This window comes from Mustela nivalis, assembly GCF_964662115.1.
Source record: "Mustela nivalis genome assembly, chromosome: 18".
NCBI classification, from domain to species: Eukaryota; Metazoa; Chordata; class Mammalia; order Carnivora; family Mustelidae; genus Mustela; species Mustela nivalis.
In genome coordinates this window covers 29,578,383-29,598,951 of record NC_139037.1, presented here as the reverse complement: position 1 = coordinate 29,598,951, position 20,569 = coordinate 29,578,383, and the positions used below count along the sequence as shown (strand labels likewise).

General features: G+C 39.0%; 1 protein-coding gene across 18 annotated transcripts in view; it reads left to right on the top strand.

The window, feature by feature from the left end:
• The window catches only part of CHD9 (chromodomain helicase DNA binding protein 9), a 221,324-nt gene that overhangs the window by 182,949 nt on the left and 17,806 nt on the right, over positions 1–20,569 (top strand). For 9 of the 18 annotated variants that reach the window (XM_082712153.1, XM_082712156.1, XM_082712160.1 and 6 more), the window contains 10 exons: positions 4,089–4,192; positions 4,688–4,805; positions 5,602–5,659; positions 8,741–8,783; positions 9,966–10,185; positions 13,193–13,395; positions 16,155–17,063; positions 18,076–18,239; positions 18,948–19,220; positions 19,961–20,129. In XM_082712153.1, the coding sequence (XP_082568279.1) occupies positions 4,089–4,192; positions 4,688–4,805; positions 5,602–5,659; positions 8,741–8,783; positions 9,966–10,185; positions 13,193–13,395; positions 16,155–17,063; positions 18,076–18,239; positions 18,948–19,220; positions 19,961–20,129 (2,261 nt within the window). The remainder of the gene's footprint in view (positions 1–4,088; positions 4,193–4,687; positions 4,806–5,601; positions 5,660–8,740; positions 8,784–9,965; positions 10,186–13,192; positions 13,396–16,154; positions 17,064–18,075; positions 18,240–18,947; positions 19,221–19,960; positions 20,130–20,569) is intronic. The other 9 variants (XM_082712144.1, XM_082712159.1, XM_082712148.1 and 6 more) reach the window with 3 other exon arrangements.

Genomic DNA, 20,569 nt, shown 5'->3' with positions numbered 1-20,569 from the left:
CCTCTCCCACGATGCTGCAGCCACGCTGGTGTTTCTGTCTCCCCTGTGTGTCAGGCTCATTCTGGGCTCTGCCTCCTGGTATGCTCTCACACTCGTCTTCTACAGACCTGTCTCTGGCCAGGCCTCAGTTCACGTTTTACCCCCTCCCAGAGGCCCTCCCTGGCCTCCACCCCTAGTCACTCACTACTGCTTGACCTTATTTCATCTCATTCATGGTGCCTATTAAAGTTATATTTATTTGTGTGTCTTTTCTCCTCTCATTATAGTTGAAGCCTCTTGAAGGTTAAATACGCTATCTTTCATCTTACTGATCTTTGTTTTCACAGCTCCTAGAATCTGGGACGTATAACACCCAGTAAATATTTGTTGACTAAATGACTCCTTTTTTCCCTTGGCCTGATGGGATCCTATCCACTTGTGATTTCCTAGAAACTACATTCTGTGAATTAACCCTACATTTTCCCCTTTTGTTAATCTCCCCCACTCTGGCTTCTCATTTGGATTTTCACATGTTGACATCTCCCTCAGCATAGACACACACACACACACACACACACACACACCCCACTTTTGGATCCAGTATCTCCTCACACTGCCACACGATTACTCTCCTTGATTTCACAGCCAGACTTCTGTATCTGTGTCTGCTTTTTCTCCTCTCCCATTTACGACGTGCTCCCCACCACACTTTAGCCTCTGCCCCTCACTTCACCACCTACTCCAAGAAGTTCCTCACCAATATTCTTTTTTCTTTTTTTAAGATTTTATTTATTTATTTGACAGAGAGAGAGAGATCACAAGTAGGCAAAGAGAAGGGGGATGCAGACTCCCTGCTGAGCAGAGAGCCTGATGCGGGGCTCAATCCCAGGACCCTGAGACCATGACCTGAACCGAAGGCAGAGGCTTAACGTCTGAGTCACCAATATTCTTACAGCTGAACCCATGGATATATTATAGTGTTTTTCTTACTCCCCCTTTTCTTTTTATTTAAGATTTATTTATTTATTTGAGAGTGGTGGTGAAGGGCAGAGAGAGAGACTTCTCAAGCACACTCCCCGCTGAGCATGGAGCCTGACATGGGGCTCGATCCCACAACCCAAGCCGAAACCAACAGTCAGACGCACAACCTACTGAGCCACCCAGGTGCCCCTGTCCTACTTTACCCTTATTGACCACTTCCCTCTTCTTAAAAATGCTTCTGTAATAGCATTCACCTGTAGAGAGAGGTTCTTTCTAGCTTTCTGCTTGCTGCTTTGCAGTTCCTCTTCAACCTGTCTCTTAAATGTCTTCTCATAGGTGCCCTCTTCTTGTCACCTCCTTTTTTTGGATGCTGTCGTCTTTTCTGCGGTGTCAGTTTATTTCTGTACTATACCCCAGGCGTTTGCAGCCTTGCTGGAACATTTTCTTTCCCCCCATGCCTCCATAGTCCCCCCCAACCCCCCCCCCCCCCCCCCAATGCTTATCTGGCGTCAGCTCAGCCTTTCCTGGCCTCTTAAGGCCGGGTCAGGCACATATCCAAGGTCGACTGTCACAGCACTCACCATGCAGTATTGCGGGTACCTCTTCACAGGAGCAGGGAGTGTCTGCCCAATTATTTCTATTATTGGCACATAATGAGTGCTGTTCAAATATATTTTGCATCAATGATCTAGTCTGGGGAAGTTAAAGGCGGCTTTTTGCAAGAGACAAAACATGAACTGAATCTTTAAAAACAGAAATCAACCACAGGAGCACATGCACCTTGTGTTCCTTTCCCAGCAGTTAACCAACACTTGCATGCACTTGGCACTTACACTGGAACGCTGGGTGGGTATATGCTCTTTATGAGCTGGAAATCTTTCCACCGCTGACAATCGTCCCAGTGTGTTGGGCTTAGAGTGCCACCTGATGGTCGGTGAGGGTAACTACGTGACCCATTTTGTTTCCTCTTGCCTTCATCTTTGGGTTTTTATGCTTTCTTTAGTTCTGGTCAGGGAATCAATCAAAAATAAATACTTTCTTTAACTGTATTTTTCATTATCACCTTTTAAGCTTTTGTTGTATCCCAGGAAAATCACTCTTTCTCTATTTTCCTACAGTAAGCTAGAAAATACTGTGATGGTAACCCTTTTGTTTTTTAAGAAAAATTAAAGGTAGATGTTCATTTAAGTGCAGAAATTTTCTTTAAGAACCTAGAAAAATGTCTCCATCCTTTTCTCCGTATTCCTTGGACTAAAAACTTTTTTCTGCTGGTAAACACTTATGAAAAACAAAAAGTAATTTCCTATCTGTACTTCGTGTTTTATTTACTTACAGGACTTGTAAGTCTTCTGTTTTCATTGCCACTCTCTTTTATTTCTGCTGTATTAGTAACTAAATATCGGGTTCTTGTGGGCGTGCTCAGGAACATATTGACCATTTATCAATTTATTTTTTATGAAAATTTATTTTGAGTTCCCAAATATAATTTGTGAACTTACAAATGAATTTTTGCTACACAACTTAATTTTAAGTAGGAAACTTCCCATTTTTTCAGAATGATAGGCCTGTTTATTAACATGAAATTTTGGTGCTAAGACTAGGAGATGAAATTCTACTTAATTTTTTTATGTTCTATCTTCATTCTTTGAAAATTGATAATTCACATATATCATATAGCTAAATTCCCAACTAGAAAATTTGATTTCCCAAAAAAAAAGAAAAAAGAAGAAAAAAAAAGAAAATTTGATTTCCCAAGATAATTTATCCCAACCAATCTCTACCAGGCTTTTTTTTTTTTTTTTTTTTTTTTTAAAGATTTAGTTACTGGAGCAACCAGGTGGATCAGTTAAGCATCTGCCATCTGCTCGGGTCATGATCTCGGGGTCCTGGGAACTAGCCCCTCCTTTATCTCTCTCCTTCTGCCCCTCCCCCTGCTTGTTCTTTCTGTCTCTCTCAAATAGATAAAAAAATTTTTAAGAAGATGTATTTATTTATTTGAGGGGGCAAGGGGCAGAGGGAAAAGGAGAAAAAGTAGACTCCCCATTGAGCACAGAGCCCCGTGTGGGACTTGATCCCACAGCCCTGAGATCATAACCAGAGCCAAAATCAAGAGTCAGATGCTTAACTGACTGACCCACCTAGGTACCCCTCTGCCTTCTTTGTTGAATAAAATATAAGAATGGTGTGTTTGTGTGTGTGTGTATGTGTGTGTAATTAATTATTGTCAGATGTTAGCTATATATGCTAGGTAGGCTAAGGGAGATAATAACGTGAATCACTATGTACAAAAGTAAACATTTCAGTCCTCTGCATGGCATATTTTCATTTTTAGTGGTGATGTATGTGTTATTATAAAAGCTTCCTGGGAAAATAATAATTTCAAATGATAAGCAAAGGAAGTTATGTTTGCAGAATTGTAAGTACACTTTAGTGGTTGTTTAATACTCATGAAAACAGCCAAATTACCAAAGTATTATGGATTTATTATAGTTCATTCTAGTGCTTTATCATATTGTCATTTTTAAAAAAGGCATGATATTTATATACAGCATAAAAATAGCACTTTGAGTGTTTTAGTCAAATTATGAATCCAAAACTTGCCATTTTCCTCCGCTTGTAAGCAATGCTTAATTTGTCAGTGGAATTTTCTTACTAGTAACAGTCTAGAAAACATAGGACTTGTTTTGCAGCCTAAAGCAATTAGTTTGCCCATCTAGGGCCCCAGTCTCCTCATATACAAAATGAAATATTTGAACCAGCTGATTTTTGTCAAGCTGTTTGCTGACATAAGACTGTACTCTCCCATAAAATACTTCTTTTATGTATAAAGGAAATCAGTGGAAAGAGTGTGATTCCTTAAGAGTTAAAGTAAACCTGTTGAAAAATGTCTTTTGTTGAGGTTAAGGATATTAATTCATTTTTTTAGTAACTGTGTTGATCTTGTACAACTTTGTAATTTTAACTGATGGTAATTGTGGAAAATAAGGAAAAAAAATCAATGAAATAAAATCATAATGTCTTTTTCTTAAAAGCCATAATGCTTTTTACAGGTTAGGTAAAGTTTGCCTCCTCTTTGACTTGTTTGTAGTAATTCATAGTGCCATGTATTGTGATTTTTTTTTTTTAAGTGACATTGATGTTTGGGTCCCAGAACCAGACCACTCAGAAGTTCCTGCTGAATGGTGGGATTTTGATGCTGATAAGTCACTTCTTATTGGAGTCTTTAAACATGGTAAGTGAGAAGGAAGGTAGGTAGAGTTGTCTTCTGTGTATAATGTAATTCTCTCAGTTTCACAATTTCCACATATGGCATCATTCCAGTAGCACTGATGTTATTATACATACCATGTAAAGCACAAACAACCAAATTTTGTCTGTCAGTCCCCACACTTTTTCACAGAAGGGGGTGGCCTACATGACCTGCCCCTCCTGGACAGAAGTCTCACTAACTTCCCCTCAGGAAGAGTTCTTATGTAAGTGTATTATGTATGATCAGTTTTCCTCTTTTTCATTTTAACTATAAATTCAGTCTAAACTTTGAAATATACCTATGCCAGACCACGTAATATTTTGGTGATAATTTCTAGGAAACCTGCCTTACCCTGTACTGTTTTAATATACGGTCCCTTTTGTCCAGGAGCATCACCTACTGTAAATATGAGTAATTCTTATATTCAATTATCTTTTTTCTTATCCTTTTTACTTTCATAATTGGTGATCCCTCCAGGTTATGAAAAATATAACACCATCCGAGCAGACCCAGCATTATGCTTCTTGGAAAGAGTGGGAAAACCTGATGAGAAAGCAGTCGCTGCGGAACAGAGGGCAAATGATTATATGGATGGGTATGTGACTTCGGGGACTTGATTTCTCCGTGTATCTCTGTCAGCAGCAGTATGTTCTGTTGCTTATGTGTATCTTTAAATAATGTAGTAGTGGGGCACCTGGGTGGCTCAGTCGTTCGGTGTCCGCCTTCGGCTCAGGTCATGATCCTAGGGTCCTGCTTCTTCCTCTCCCACTCCCCCTGCTTGTGTTCCCTCTCTCGCCATGTCTTTCTCTGTCAAGTGAATAAACAAAATCTAAAAAGAAAGAAAAAGTAGTAGTAAGGGAATTGGAATTTACAATCTAAGACTTAATGAAACTCTAATAAGTTAGTGTTTATCCAATGGTGTGATCAAGAAAAAGACTCCACCTGCCTCATACCCATCCTTGTGGTGAGTCCTTCATTTTTCTATTCTTAACAGTCATGGCCATGAAAGCCATTAAGTTCTAAGGGCATTAGAGGGAAGAAGACAAAGAATATTACAAATGAAGAGAAATGGGATGTTTGTTCATTGTAAATGTTATAAGGTCTTTATTATCTTTGTTTTCTCACCAAAAGGGAAAAGGAGGGGACTGGGTTGAAGTTAATATTACCACATTTAAAAGCGAGCTTGGTAGTAAGAGTCAGTTAGAAGCAGGTTTCTTCTGACTTGCCATATAACGTCTTCATGCTGTGACTCGGGGTCCTTAGGTTAACGAACAAAAATTTCAGCCTGAAAACACGCTAAAAAGTCCTTCCAACAAGACTCCACATTTGTCCTTTCAGGAGAAATTTTAAGTCCAGCACAATAATCGTAGCATCTGTTGGTATTTCTACAGGGATGTGGAAGATCCAGAATACAAACCTGCCCCAGCTCTCTTTAAAGATGATATAGAGGTATGCTTTGGATCCAGCTTTAAAGTCCTCATTTCTGGTGATTCCATGGTTTCTTTTGTGTGCTTTTCCTTCATATGTTTTTCCTTATACATAATTCTGTCCTTCAGAAGGTTAGCTAAATCGGTGATCCACTTAGGCTGACGGTCATCACAAACAGTCCTTCAGAGTATGCCTGGTCTCCCTGCTAGACACACAGGAGGCCAGGTGGACATGTGGATGAAATGGAGCTTGCCCCCATGCTGCACCACTAGGAGTTAGGTACACAGTGTCGGGGACAGAACCCGGAAGCCGAGGGAGAAGTAGGCACTGAACGTACCCAGAAACAGATGAAAACTAGACCTACATAAAGGGTTAAAAAGAGAGGGTAGAGCCTAGAGAAATTCTGAGCTGCTAAAGCATAGTTCTGAGTGTTCTGCTTATAGAATGTCAAAAGGAAGAGGCAGAGCTGGGTGAAAATACTCTGTGGCGTGGGGCAAGGATGTGAAAAGGGATGAGGGATTCTATAATACGAAGGCATAGGAAAGGATTCGACGGTGCCGTAGCTATCAGGTAGGGTGTGCTGGTCTTGGTGGCCAAAGGGCTTCACTAGAGAGGGCTCAGGCCAGTGTGTGACAGTGAGGATGGAGATCCTGCGTACAGTGAGAACCCTCAGAGAGCGGTACTCTCTGACAAACAGCCTAGGGCAACAGCAAGGAACTTCATCTGCACTGGCTAGGGAAAAAATTGTTTCCTCTGAGATATCATAGCTATAGGCGTGCTTTCTCTTGAGCTTACAGTTTGATTCTTTTACATCATTTGCGTGGACCAGGAACTCTCGAACCAAAAATATAATTATAGAAAAGGTCCCAGGCTAGTAATAACCCTGAGGTATCTAGGAGAAACGAAAAGAAGGGACGCCTGGGTGGCTCAGTTGGTTAAGCAGCTGCCTTCGGCTCAGGTCATGATCCCAGCATCCTGGGATCGAGTCCCACATCAGGCTCCTTGCTCGGCAGGGAGCCTGCTTCTCCCTCTGCCTCTGCTGCCACTCCTGTCTGCCTGTGCTCGCGCTCTCTCTCTCTCTGACAAATAAATAAAATCTTAAAAAAAAAAAAAAAAGAAAGAAACAAAAAGAAAAAGAATTGTGGAAGAAACAGCATCAGCGTAGACCATACTTGAGTCCTAAAGGTAAAAGCCGTCCATGAAATGAGGTCAAAATCCAAAAATTTAAATATGAGGGGAAAATCTACCATGAGTGAATGTTAGCAAACAAAAAACCTCTAAGAACCTCTGATGGCGAGCTATTAAAGTAGAAAATAAGTAAATTTTTAAATGGTTAAAGACATTAAAGATACAAGAACAAAAGAAAGAAGAAAGATATATGACTTTAAAAGTTGAGGGATATATGAAAAAACGATTTTGTGTAACATTAGAAATGGAAAATACAGTCATTGAAAATTAAAACTCAACAAATAGGTTAAACATTGAGCTGGGGAAGCAGATTAGACACAGATCTTGAGAGAAGAAATGATTTAGAAAGCAGATTTGAGGAAAGGATCTATAAGGTAGCATGACGGCTCAGTTTAGCCCAGTTAGGAGAGAGAAACCACCTAGTCCATTAAATAGGGAAAGTTCAATGTAAAGAATTATTGACTCTAGTAGGGGGACTGAAGTGAGGACTAGCCACTGCACTTAGGGCTGTCAGAGCAGCCAAGGAAGAGCCCTGTCCCTGGCAGGGCTGAGATGCTGGTTTGGTTTGGTTTGGTTTGGTTTGGTTTGGTTTGGTTTTGAGAGGGCATGGCTATACCTCGCTGGATGGCAGAACAGTTACTGGGATGCCCTGCCGGCACAACTTGCTGGAAATCCACCCTCCAGGGTTGCTAAGGGAGCTTTTCCTGGGGAAATGTCTCACGGAAGGAACTCCACTGAGGCCAAGGCTGCTAGGGAAAGCTGCTGGCCAGCAGGCATGTAGAGAAGCTGCTGAAGCTGCAGAGGTGGGCACTGGGGAGGCTTCTCTGCTGTGGGAGCTAAACCAGGGAGGAGTTCACCCAAACCAGAGAAGTAAAACCCTTTTCTTCCTGCCGTGCCTCTCTGGCTGCCACAACTGAGAAAGCTTAACATCATACTGGCTGGCAAAAAATATTTAAAGAGCCCAGATCCATTTTCTTAGAGCCAGTAAAAGGTATGGGAGGCAGTAAATCAATATGAAAAACTCTTTAGAGACAAAGAGGATGGCATAATAATTCCTGGCACATGTCTAATAGGTAGCCCAGAGGGAGCGACCAGAGAGATTAAGGGAGAAGACCTGCTCTGAGAGGTAACGGCTGAGACGTTTTCAGGCTTAAAGACACGAATCTTGAGATTCAAGAAATAAAGTGAATCTTGACAGGGTTAACAAAATTAAATCCACTCCAAAAAACATCCTGGTGAAATTACAGAATTCCAAACAAAGAGCAGATGTTAAAAGCAACCAGAAAAAAAAGACCCACTTAAAAGGAATGATGAGAATTCTAACTTCAGGCTTTTCTAAAACGACAGAAAATAGTAGTCATTGGAATAAAACTACTATTCCAAGTAGTGACTGTGTTTACAGTAATGTTGGAATACCTGATTGGAGATGCTCTCTTGACAGATAAAAACAAGATGTATAGTACAAACAAACTGTTCAAGGCTGAAAGAGAAAAGATTTGCAGGTTGTCTGATAATCAAATATAAGAATGAATAAGCTATGAGAGTTGGTATATAGAACAAAAACAAAAACAAAAAAACCTGTTATCAATAAAACTATTGATCAATATCAATTATCAATAAAACCTGTATTTGCAATTAGAGGAAGGATGGAGGAAAAGCACCTGGCCTAAGCATGATCATGGAAGGGGAAAGTTTTAGTGGAAAATAAGTGGACTGAAGTGTACAAGGCAATAGAGAAGTGTAAAAGAGTGGAGATTGAGAACAATGTATTAATTTTTTTTTTTTACTAAATACATCATTAAAAATTCTGTTGCAAAAGGTTTTCTGTTACTATTAAGAAGCTTGATTCCCTTTGCTTCTTTAATGTATTGTGACCCAATCACCCTATGACAAATTTCTGTTTTCTTTTAAAAGGATGACGTGTCTTCACCAGGAGATCTTGTTATAGCAGATGGAGGTAAATTGCATTTCTCTCTTTTTTACTTAGTGGAAACTCGCATTCTCAGGATACCATTAAATCAATAAACTGTTACGCTTCTATGATGTTTTAGATGTGTATGAAATTTTTATTGAAGACCATCGTAATCTTTATGGGACACACTAGTTGACTGGGAATTTAGCAGTACTTTTAGTTGCAGATGCCATGACTTTATGCCATGACTCACTGAGCTTTTACAGAATCAAAGCTTTGATGATTTTATGGTGTGATTATTAAACTTATGTATCAGATTTCATCATTAACATGTTGATTCAGTAATCCATTCAACAGCTTATTAGTGCCATATTAGGAACCAACTTTTCTTACACAGCTCTTTTGCACAGCCTTTCTTTACAGGGTCTTGCTTCTACTTCCTTCTGATTATCAAGCTAGAAACAGGCTGTCAACAGAGTACACTCACCCACTCCCGGCTAACACCCAAGTGGAATAGGGCCTCATCCTTTCATAGTTTGACTAGGAAGGAAGGAGTAGTATTTGCTTAGCATGAATTATTACCGCTTAATTATGGTATATGTAATTATAAGATTATACCCTAGAAATAGAGAGCTAGATCCTCTACTTTATTAGGTGAATAAAAGCTTAAAACTGATAGCATTGTCATAGGGAATTTTTTATAATATATGTTCCTCACTAATGACCTTTAAAATTGTTTTGATTCTCACATAAATGGAGATAAATTTAATATAGAAAGCGGCTTTAATTAAGAGTTTACAGTTTTCAACTTCTCAGGGATTTCATTTGACTTTTAATTCGTCTAAATGTAAGGCATTTGAATATTTGCCAGCCAGTAAAATGTATTAGACCTGGAAATGCAGGAGTTGTGTTTCCTGTGCAAGGGATGTTCAGTAGATACTATATGGTTCTTTAGTGCCCTCTGACTTACTTTGAGCTGTTCTTTAAGTTTGTTGTAATGTTTTTAGAGCTGTAGTTAAAAGAAAACTTTTTTTATAATGAGAGGTTTGGCTTGTGTGGGTTTTTCCCCACATACTCAGGTGGAAAGAAAAAGATCTTGAGTAAGGGAATTTTGCTGTTTTTATGAGTTTCATTTCAGTATCTATTTAGTCTTCGGGGGCGGGGTTGTTTTTGGTTTTCAGCTGGGTTTTTTTGAATTATTACTGACTTGAGTTTCTTTAAATATAGATGGTCAGCTGATGGAAGGTGATAAAATTTATTGGCCGACTCAGTCAGCTTTAACTACTCGTTTGAGGCGTCTCATCACTGCATATCAGCGTACTAATAAAAACAGACAAATCCAGCAGATACAGCCTACTTTCTCAGTGCCTGCCAGTGTAATGCAGCCTCTTTACGAAGAAGCCACTCTCAATCCTAAAATGGCAGCCAAGATAGAAAGACAGCAGAGGTAAGACAATAGCACTAAATTTTTAATATTAGTATAATTTTATAAATATAGTTACTCATTCAGAAGGCTGTTAGAGTGTGATTATCTCATTTTGTGAAAAACACATATAGGGAGAGAAGTTGGCCAAAGCGAAGTGTTTTATGCATGCACACACATGTTCACAACAAATATGGTCAAAGATTATTGCATTTTATAGCTCCTGGCCATGATTCATATTCAGTCATTATTTTGTCATGCTTACGAACAGGGAGTTATTAAAAAAATGAAGTTGCAGGGCGCCTGGGTGGCTCAGTCAGTTAAGCGGCTGCCTTCGGCTCAGGTCATGATCTCAGGGTCCTGGGATCAAGCCCCACATCAGGCTCCCAGCTCTGCAGAAAGCCTGCTCCTCCCTCTCCCTCTACTTGCTGCTCTGTCTACTTGTGCTCTCTCTGTATCTGTCAAATAAATAAATAAATAAAATCTTTTTTTTTTTTTTTAATGAAGTTGCAAAGCAAACTCAAGAATTAAATTATTAATAAAGCATACATTTAAATTACATGAAATAAAGTTCATTCTACCTTATTTTTACATTATGACATTTATGAAATAGAAGAATGTATGAAAGACAAGTCCATTTATGCTTTATACAGAGGCTGAAGCCTTGGAACTACAGATATCAAAGGGGAACAAATGTAGACCTTTTTGCAAGAGAACTTGTTAAGAAGACAGGCACACTTCTTCCTCCCAAAAGCTTTAACTTCTCAAAAAGGATAGAGAATGTTGAAAAAAATTACAACGTTCTGTAATAACCTGGCCTCCATGTGTTAAGCCTGGGTCCTTGGATATTCTCTGGAAAATACATCATTTTTCTTTTGTATTATTTGCAACACATTCATTGTAACCAGAATTTAGTTAGTCTGAAACTTAAGATTTTTAAATGTCCTAGGCATAATCTTCTTCAAATACTACCACCTCAACAAATACACTATTTCAGTTATCTATAATTGCATAATAGCCGCCACCCCAAAATATGGTGACTTAAACATCAGTTTTTTATTTCTCACGATTCTGTGGGTTGACCAGGTGGTTCTTCTGCTCCCCATGGTGTTGGTGGGAGTGCTGAGAGGGCCAGACGGAGAAAGTGGCCTCACCCACATGGCTGGCAGTTGGCACTGGGAGCTTGAATAAGGGAGCATTCCCAGTGGCAAAGGCAGAAGACACTGGGATTTCTTAAGGCCTAGCCTCAGGGTTACAAAGTGTTACTTGTGCCACATTCTATGTGTCAAAAAAAGACACAGGGCCAACCAAGATTAAAGGGAGAGGGAAATAGATTGCGTGGGAAGAGTGGCAGGGAATTCATGGCCATCTTTAACCTCCCACATGCATTTTCCCTTGGCTGGTGGGTTCTGGATTAATCTTCCTAAAATCTAGCTTTGTCGCGATAGTCCAGGTTCCTTATTTACTACAGGTATGAAGTTTGTTTTTAAGCTTCGGTTCAAGAGTCTCTTCAGTTTCAGCGTCACCATGCATTTCTAATTCTATACAGTACTGTTCCCTCGGCCATAATGTCCTATGTATTCTTGACTCAATACCTAGCTGATGTTGTTCCTATCACCTGGGACACTCTTTTTCCTACTCCTTACTCCAAACCTAACCTCTCCTTCAGAGCTCAACATCTCTCCTATCTCTTCTAATAATTTTTTCCTCAACCAGTCCAGCTCACAGTGTTCTTGTTTACTGCACTCAGATAGCACTTATCCAAGTAAACTACACATTGTCACACTAATAGGAAATGTTGTTAAGGACATTGATCTTTGCCTTTCTATGTCTTGTCTTTCTAAGTTATAAACTCTTTGATGGTGGATACTGTGTCACATTTCTGTGTGTCCTACGTGATCTTTTAATCCATCTTTTGTATTCTGTTCCTACTTTTGTCCCCCAGATGCAAGTTTCTTACGATTTGACTGGTTTCCTAGGCTCTTTTTACATCAGTATTACATTAATCTTCTTAAGGTAGCACTACGATGAAAACAACCTGTTGGTGTTTTTCAAAGGTGTCATACATTCTTTCTCGTTCACACAATTCCATAACTTAACCAGGAAAAAGTCTCCATAAATTAGACTGGGTTTGGAGATCTTTGGTGTGTGAGGATAATATTGCCCTCTTAAAGCTGAATAGAGACTGTTTTTAGCCAAGTATATGGAATGTTTCATACTCTGACCCCAACTTTATCTCCTTCTGTCCCCAATATGAGCCATATCCTTGTCAATCTGGAATGCTCATCATACGCCCAAAATGCAGATTTCTTCCTACTTTGCTTGTACCGTGACCTCTTCCTAGAATTCCCAAGCTGATCTTTGCCTTGTTCCATCTTATAAGCCACTTATTTCTGTGATGCTTTCTTCATCACTCTAGTCTGAAGTGGTCCTCCTGTCTTCTGTGCTCTCCTAAAATTCTTGGTTTCTATAACGCATACAACTATAACCTACTACCTTATGCTAGAAATGTCTTTGAAATGTTTTATCTTTTCCCTAAAGGTAAGGTCATTGTGTTTTACATAATCTTGTATCCCCTGCATATTTTCTTACAGAGTAGATGTGCAAAAAACTATTATTACCTGAAGGAAAAGAAGTAGGGTTGCATAGATGAGTCAGCTAGCATTTTTTTTAACACTTTATTTATTTGAGAGAGAGAGAGTGTGTGAACGCACGAGTAGGGGAAGGAGCAGAGGGAGAGACTACCCAAGGAGACTTCTGCGAAGCGAAGAGCCCAACACGGGGCTCAATCCCATAAGCCATGGGATCAGGACCTGAGCCTAATCTAAGAGTCACACGCTTAACCGACCATGCCGCCCAGGTACCCCTCAACTAGCATTTTTAAATGTATATGCAAGACAGTATCCTGCACTTAATCCTTTAAAGTGTTAGATACTTGAAATGTTTTTAATTTTATTATAGTCATTATAGTCAGCATTAATAAATATTTTAGTAACCATTGTGACTTTTTCTTTAATCTGACTCAAAATAGATGGACAAGAAGAGAAGAAGCTGACTTTTATAGAGTAGTGTCTACATTTGGAGTGGTATTTGACCCTGATAGAGGCCAATTTGATTGGACAAAATTTAGAGCTATGGCTAGGCTGCATAAGAAAACCGATGATAGCTTGGAGAAGTATTTGTACGCATTCATGTCTATGTGTCGGAGGGTTTGTCGTCTTCCTTCCAAAGAAGGTAGGTATAAAATTTCTGTCTTTCCTGGTTTGGGTCAAAGAAGCAAAAGTACTAAAATCCAGAAATCTCCAACTTGTTTATTTCTGCACTAATTCAGCACATCAGTAATTTTTCAAAATTGTAAATAAACTATGTTCAGAGATCTCCCTATTTGTAAATCATGCTATTAAAATGAGATCTAAAAAGAATAAAGTTATACCCTTAGTTTTGAGGAATAGCCAGTGCTTATTTAGTATTAGACTGATGATCGGGGGAGGTAGTTATGATACGGTAGTTTTTAGTCCATCTGCTAGGAACTGTGTTGGAGGGCTTATTTACATGAATAATCTTGTAAGGAATGAGTCCTTCGCTTAAAGAACATTTTAAAGAGTTTTAGTAGGAGGAGGAAAAAAATCACCCAGAACCTTAAAAAAAAAAAAAAAAAAAAAAAAAACTAATCAGATGGGCTGATACTCAACCAAAGCCCTGTTCTGGGGTGAATTTCATTGTCTTCGAAGCCCATAAACATAACTCATCCTGTCAGCAGCTCCTCTTGATGATGCTGCTGTAAGTCACTATCTCCATTCTTTGTTGAATATGATTTCTGACTGCTAAACCCAGTGGCTTCCTACTCCCTGTTTCATAGTAAACATATAAATGACTAATAAAAGGACATATATTTCATGTTAGTTTGTTTGCTTGTTTTAGTTTTACGTCCTAACACATCTGCTGTCAGTTGGCTGAATAGAGTAGCCCATTACTTGATTACCCAAATATCAGATGATTCAGAGTAGGTTTTCGTCTACTGAAATGTCTTCGTAAGACTAGCAATGGGTTTAAAAAGACAGATAAAACAAAGTATTGTGTCTTCTATTATTTCTGGTTGCCAAGAGGCCCTCATTTCTTTTTTTATTTTTTTAATTCCCATCAACACTGCAAAATGCAGTGAATAAATTAACCACTTTGGACTCCAGTTTTAATTACTAAATAATGATTGAAAACATAGTATTTTCCTGTTGGAAATGGGAGTGAAGTTTTACTTAGATCAGTTTTCCAAACTTCCTCAGGTCACAGAGCCCTCACTGTCTCTAATTTTTTGCAACACCTGAGGCCAAAAGTTCTGTTTAATGAATAATTAGATCCAAACAACTTAATAAGTATTTATGTCCAACAGTCTAGTGATTGTTTGAAAACATAATATAAATTGAAGAAAAAAATACTACTTTCTTAAATAACCACACTTACTTACCAATGAGATGTGTACACCTACAGGCACCATACATCTCTCAAACCTTGGAGATAGAATGGATACTCCCACTGTTGTTTCCTGTTCCGTTACGTCTTTTTTTTTTTAACTTTTTATTTTGAACTACTTTTAGACTTTCAGAAAAGTTGCAAAAACCTTAAGAAGTTTCCGTGTATCTCTAACCTTGCCTCTCGTGTGACTAATTATAGTATCATTATCAGACCAGGAAATTAACATTAGTACAATGGCATTACCTAAACTGTAAAACTGGTCAGATCTTACAGTTTGTCCACTGATGTCCTTTTTTGTTCCAGGATCCCACATTCTGTTTGGTTGGTCTTCTTCCTTAGCCTCCTGTAGTCTAAAAGAGATCCTCAATTTTTCTTGTCTTTCATGGCTCTGATACCTTAGAAAAATACTGATCAGTTATTTTGCCACAAATCCCCCAGTTTGGATTTGTCTTATGTTTTCATGTGGTTGCAACACAGAAGTGATGTGTCCTTCTCAGAAAGCACCATGGGTTCAGAATGTCAGAATGTCCAACACTGATGGGGTTGCCCTCGATCGCTTGGTTACAATAGTTTTTGCCGTTTCTCCGGTGTAAAATCACTACCTTTTCCCCCGCAGTTAAAAGATATCTTGAGATACTTTGAGACCACACAAATCCTGTTTCTCCTCAGATTTTTCACCCATTGACTTAAGTATCCATGAGTAGGTCCTTGTGTATAATAACAGTTTTTACTGTGGAATTCTGCTGCAAGCAAGGACTGTTGCTTCCGTTTCATCTGCTGTTCAATTACTTACTCATATCAGAATGGACTCAGATATTTATTTTGTCCTACAGGTTATAACCCAGTACTCTCATTATTTTGATGCTCAAATTGTAAGAGCTCCTTTCAGTGACCCCTGCATTATTTCAACAAACCCTTATCTTTTCTTGAATATTTCTAAACTGCCAGTATTTCCACCCGCAAAGATATAACCCCATCAGAAGGAAGAGCACAAGATCTAATGTTGAAACTGAACCAGCTCAAGCCATTACTTCACATAGCATTTGACGATGTTCCTGCATTTCCCTCAAATTTTAAGAAAGCCTTTGGTGTTACTGTGAGTTCTAATGCACTGAGTTACTTGGGGCAGCTAGGGATACGTGGACTTCAGTTTGTTTGTGGGGTAGGATTTAACAGTTGTCATTTGTATTTATAAATGAGTTCAGGTAAGTGTTTTTCTCTTTGATCAAGACACAGATTAGTAAAGACAGCTCCTAGGGGATTTCTTAAATTCTTATATTCACATACTTCTAAAAAATATTATGTTTTACTTACTTTCAGAAGATCCAGTGTTACATATCATATGTATGGATTTTGGCACTTTTTAAAATTTCTATTTTTCCTCATTTAAAAATATTAAAAAGAAATTCTGGAAACTACACAATGATACTGAGTAGAGGTACATTTTAGAAGTTGCATTATTTGTTCTAACTCCACAGCAAAGTGTTTTTGAGGTTAATGCTTTTGTTCTCATTTTAACATAGAATTGGTGGATCCAAATATTTTTATCCAGCCAATCACAGAAGAACGTGCTTCTAGGACTTTGTACCGTATTGAACTTCTAAGGAAAGTACGGGAACAGGCCCTCCGGCACCCGCAACTGTTTGAACGCTTGAAGCTTTGCCATCCAAATCCAGACTTACCAGTCTGGTGGGAATGTGGCCCTCACGATAGGGACTTGCTCATTGGAGCTGCTAAACACGGGGTGAGCCGAACAGACTATCACATTCTTCGTGATCCTGAACTCTCCTTTATGGCAGCTCAAAGGAACTACAGTCAAAGTAAGATGGCTCATTCAAGGACTTCTACCCCACTTTTACAGCAATATCAAGTAGCACTTTCTGCTTCTCCTCTTACCTCTCTACCTAGGCTCCTAGATGCTAAAGGTATTATTCTAGAGGATATGAAAGTTAAAAGTGAAAATCTTAAAGAGGAGCCTCAGTCTTCTGAAGAAGAATCTATGTCTTCTGAGGAAACCAGGACACTAATAAAGTCTGAGCCTGTAAGTCCAAAGAACGGTGTTTTACCGCAGGCCACTGGAGACCAGAAATCTGGTGGAAAAGGTGAAACAGACAGACGCATGGTTGCAGCCAGAACAGAACCCCTCACTCCAAACCCAGCTTCTAAGAAACAGCGAGTCCACAAAAGAGGATCCGAATCTAGTTCTGAGTCTGACTCTGATTCTGAGAGATCATCCTGTTCTTCCAGATCATCTTCTTCCTCGTCTTCCTCCTCCTCTTGCTCCCACTCTCGATCAGGCTCTAGTTCTTCCTCATCCTCCTCTTGTTCTTCAGCATCGTCTTCATCCTCATCCTCATCCTCTTCCTCATCATCCTCCTCCTCATCTTCATCAGAAGAAAGTGACAGTGAAGAAGAAGAAGTCCAAAAGCGAGGTATATGCATAAAGTGCTTTTGCTATTTTAAGACATTTCAAGTGAAAATGAAAAGCATTTGGTTCAGATAACTTAAGCTTGTTTAAAATTGTTGACTGCAATGTTACATGTCCGGCTTTGCCTAGAGAAGCACGAGTGAGAAGGAAACTAGCATGACTGGTACACACTCCCTCTTCAGTGTTCAAGGCATTGCAAAATGGGTTAGTCAAACAGAAATTAGGCATTTTACACACTAATCTTAGTTCTTTGTCATTACCTTGAATTTAGCGTTACATTTTTTTCTGAACAAGTTGATCACTGAATGAATCGGGATTATGTTCTCTAACCACCACCAGGATTTTTAAGTTAAGCAGTCAGACCAGCAAGAGTATCCTAGGCACCGTTTGGCAGCTCTCTACTCAGAGCAGTATGGCATAGAACTACAGCTCGCCCCCAGGGTTGTGTCAGGTGGCCCTCTCCTGAGTGTGCGTGCCACAGCCCACAGTTCATGTGCAGGGAAGAGTTGACACTTGGGGGTGCAGGAGCCAGAGTCCCTTGTGACAACTCTAGAGACGTAAGTCTCAGGGTGGCCACAAGGATATGCCCCATCGTAGGAATCCCCTCCTTAGAGAACGTTAGTACACCCATCAGGTATTTAAATGGTCCCCAGTCCAAATGCAATTGATCAGTCAGGAGTTTCTCTCTCTCCAGCAAGCAGACCTACAGAGTTTACTGAAGGTCACATTTTCCTGCAGAAAGGATGTTTTGTTAACCTTTTCCCGTCAAGCTCCTTAATGCCCTTATTTTGCTTGTGTGCTAATTTTTTAAACAATGAATACTTAATTGTATTTTAGGTGATTTAAACAATGAATACTTAATTATATTTTAGGTTAATTTTTTCCTTTTTTTTTTCAACCGTTTGTTTTGACTTCTTTTTTCTCTTTAAATATATCTGAATATTTACATAAGTTTTGAAAAGTATATATAAACTTGTTTTATGCAGTCTTTTTGAAACAGTTATAATTGTTCTTAGCAGAAGGTACCCCTCACGTGAAAGCCTATGATGAGGAGAGTGTCGCGTCACTGAGCACTACCCAGGACGAGACCCAGGATAGTTTCCAGATGAACAATGGGACGCCAGAATCCGCTTACATCTTACAAGGGGGATACATGCTAGCAGCTTCATATTGGCCGAAGGTAAATGAATACTGTCCTGCTGGAAGAGGTTGTTTGTTGAGTATTTTTCTTGTTGCTTTAATGGGAAATAACTCTTCTCATATGGAAAGATAGGGTGCCATAAAACAGAGGGCCACATTTTGGTATTAGCATCAAAAGTATCAACTGCTGTCATCAAGTAAATAGGTGTACTTGAATGTGTATGTTTCTCAACCTAACCTTAGAGTGTTTCGAATACGAGATAATGAACACTTAGGTTCATGTACAAGTTATGAAATAGGTGCTTTGAGCTGAGTCTCCTCGAAGAAATTTATCATAGTCATTGGTGACTTGGGAAAAAAGTTCACTTAGGTATGTAGGCTTTCAGTGGTAGAAGTTCAGGCTGGATTCATACAATTCTTTCAGTATGTGACTAGCTAGAACAAGAGTACTTACCTTTAGGAGAACTACTCTCATCTAGTTCTGAGTCGTTTGAATTTTTACAAGGAACCTGTATTGTATAGTTATAAAAATAACAGAAGACTATATCATAAACATTTTTGAACTCCGGTAGAAATTTATACTTGAATTCTTACAGAATTGTGATATGCAAATGTATGCAAATATGTATACATACCAAATGCACATATGTTGTACCAGGGTTAAATCCATCAAGGCCCTGAGCCATTTTGTCTCCAAGGGTCTGGCCTGATTGTTAAAATCACACTCTCATGTGACATGCTCTTCCAGGACCGCGTGATGATCAACCGGCTGGACAGTATTTGTCAAACAGTGCTGAAAGGGAAGTGGCCTTCAGCTAGAAGAAGTTATGATGCCAACACAGTGGCTTCTTTCTATACCACAAAACTGCTGGACAGTCCTGGCGCAGCTACAGAATACAGTGAACCCAGTGTACCCACTCCGCCAGGTGCCGGTGTTAAAGAAGAACACGATCAGTCAACACAGATGTCAAAGGTGAAGAAGCATGTACGAGAAAAGGAGTTTACAGTGAAAATCAAAGACGTATGTTTATTTTTATTGCCCTAGGACCCGATTGCGATTACGTGTGCAGCATGCTTTTTCTGCAAGTGGCTGCCTGCTCTCACTCTTACTTCCTTCACATACTTGTTTTCTGGTATTTGGATTGTTTTCTTTTTGATATCCAGGTTATTAAACTTGAATATTCTACTAGAAGGATCGTCATTTAATATGTTTCTCTACCTATACTTCTGAACATAGTCCTTCTGCCGATCAAGAATGCTTTTCTTAAACAGTCTGACAAATTCTAATTGTTATGGTTCTTTTATATAATGTTTAAATGGTATGTCAGTGCATTTCCTCTTTTAAACATTTAGCATGCCCTGTTATCAGTAACATTTCATTTTTCAGTATGATTTTTGAAGCTAAATGGATTACTCCTTGTCTAATATGTGGGTAACATCCTCTGAAATGTCATTTGAATAATGTTACTTAGAGATGTATGTCCGAAGCTGATCGTGTTATAAGGTAGTAATCACATGAACAGCTTTGTTTTGCTCAGACAAATGTGTATAGTACCTGGATTTTTTTCTTTTAAGGTAGAAAACTTAATATTCATTATAGAAAGGAGTTGTTTTTTTTTTTTAGTTGGTTTCTGAATAAGGAGAGAAGTTAAATAATGTTTCAGTGTTTTTATTTCACTTTTTCTAAGTAAAAAAATTTCTCTTAATAACTAAAATGAGTTTTTTAATTGTTTCTTTCTCGCTAATGGTGTTTGTTAACAGGAAGGTGGTTTGAAGTTGACATTTCAGAAGCAAGGGCTTGCTCAGAAGAGACCACTGGACAGTGAAGACGGTGCTCTGGGACAGCAGCAGTATCTGACTCGGCTCCGGGAACTGCAGAGCGCGTCGGAGACCAGCCTCGCCAATTTCCCCAAATCCACACCAGTATCAGGTGAGTGTGACGACAATAACTGTCTAGGCATGAAATATTCCTGCTGTCATTTCCAGATGCTCTTTTATTTATTTCTGTTTCTGTATATAATCTAATTTTAGATCTTTAGATCTTAATAAATACCTGTTGAGGCTTTTAATATAATATCTTAAAGCAGGGTGCAACTTTGTTTTGGGGTCCTAAATACTTGACTGGAAATACACTGTCAAGTCGTTTTATATCGATACAAGTTCAGACAGCATTTCAACATGAAAGCAGATAGTCAGTGTAAAAGGCAAACACCTAATAGTGTAAAAGGCAAACACCTAAATCACAAATTAGTGATGATTAGTAGAGGAAGTTAGAATGAGAAGTTCTAGAAAGACTTTAGTGATATTGTAGTTCAGTCATCTACAGGATACAGGAATTGTTACAACTAATCCCTGAAAGATAATACTTCA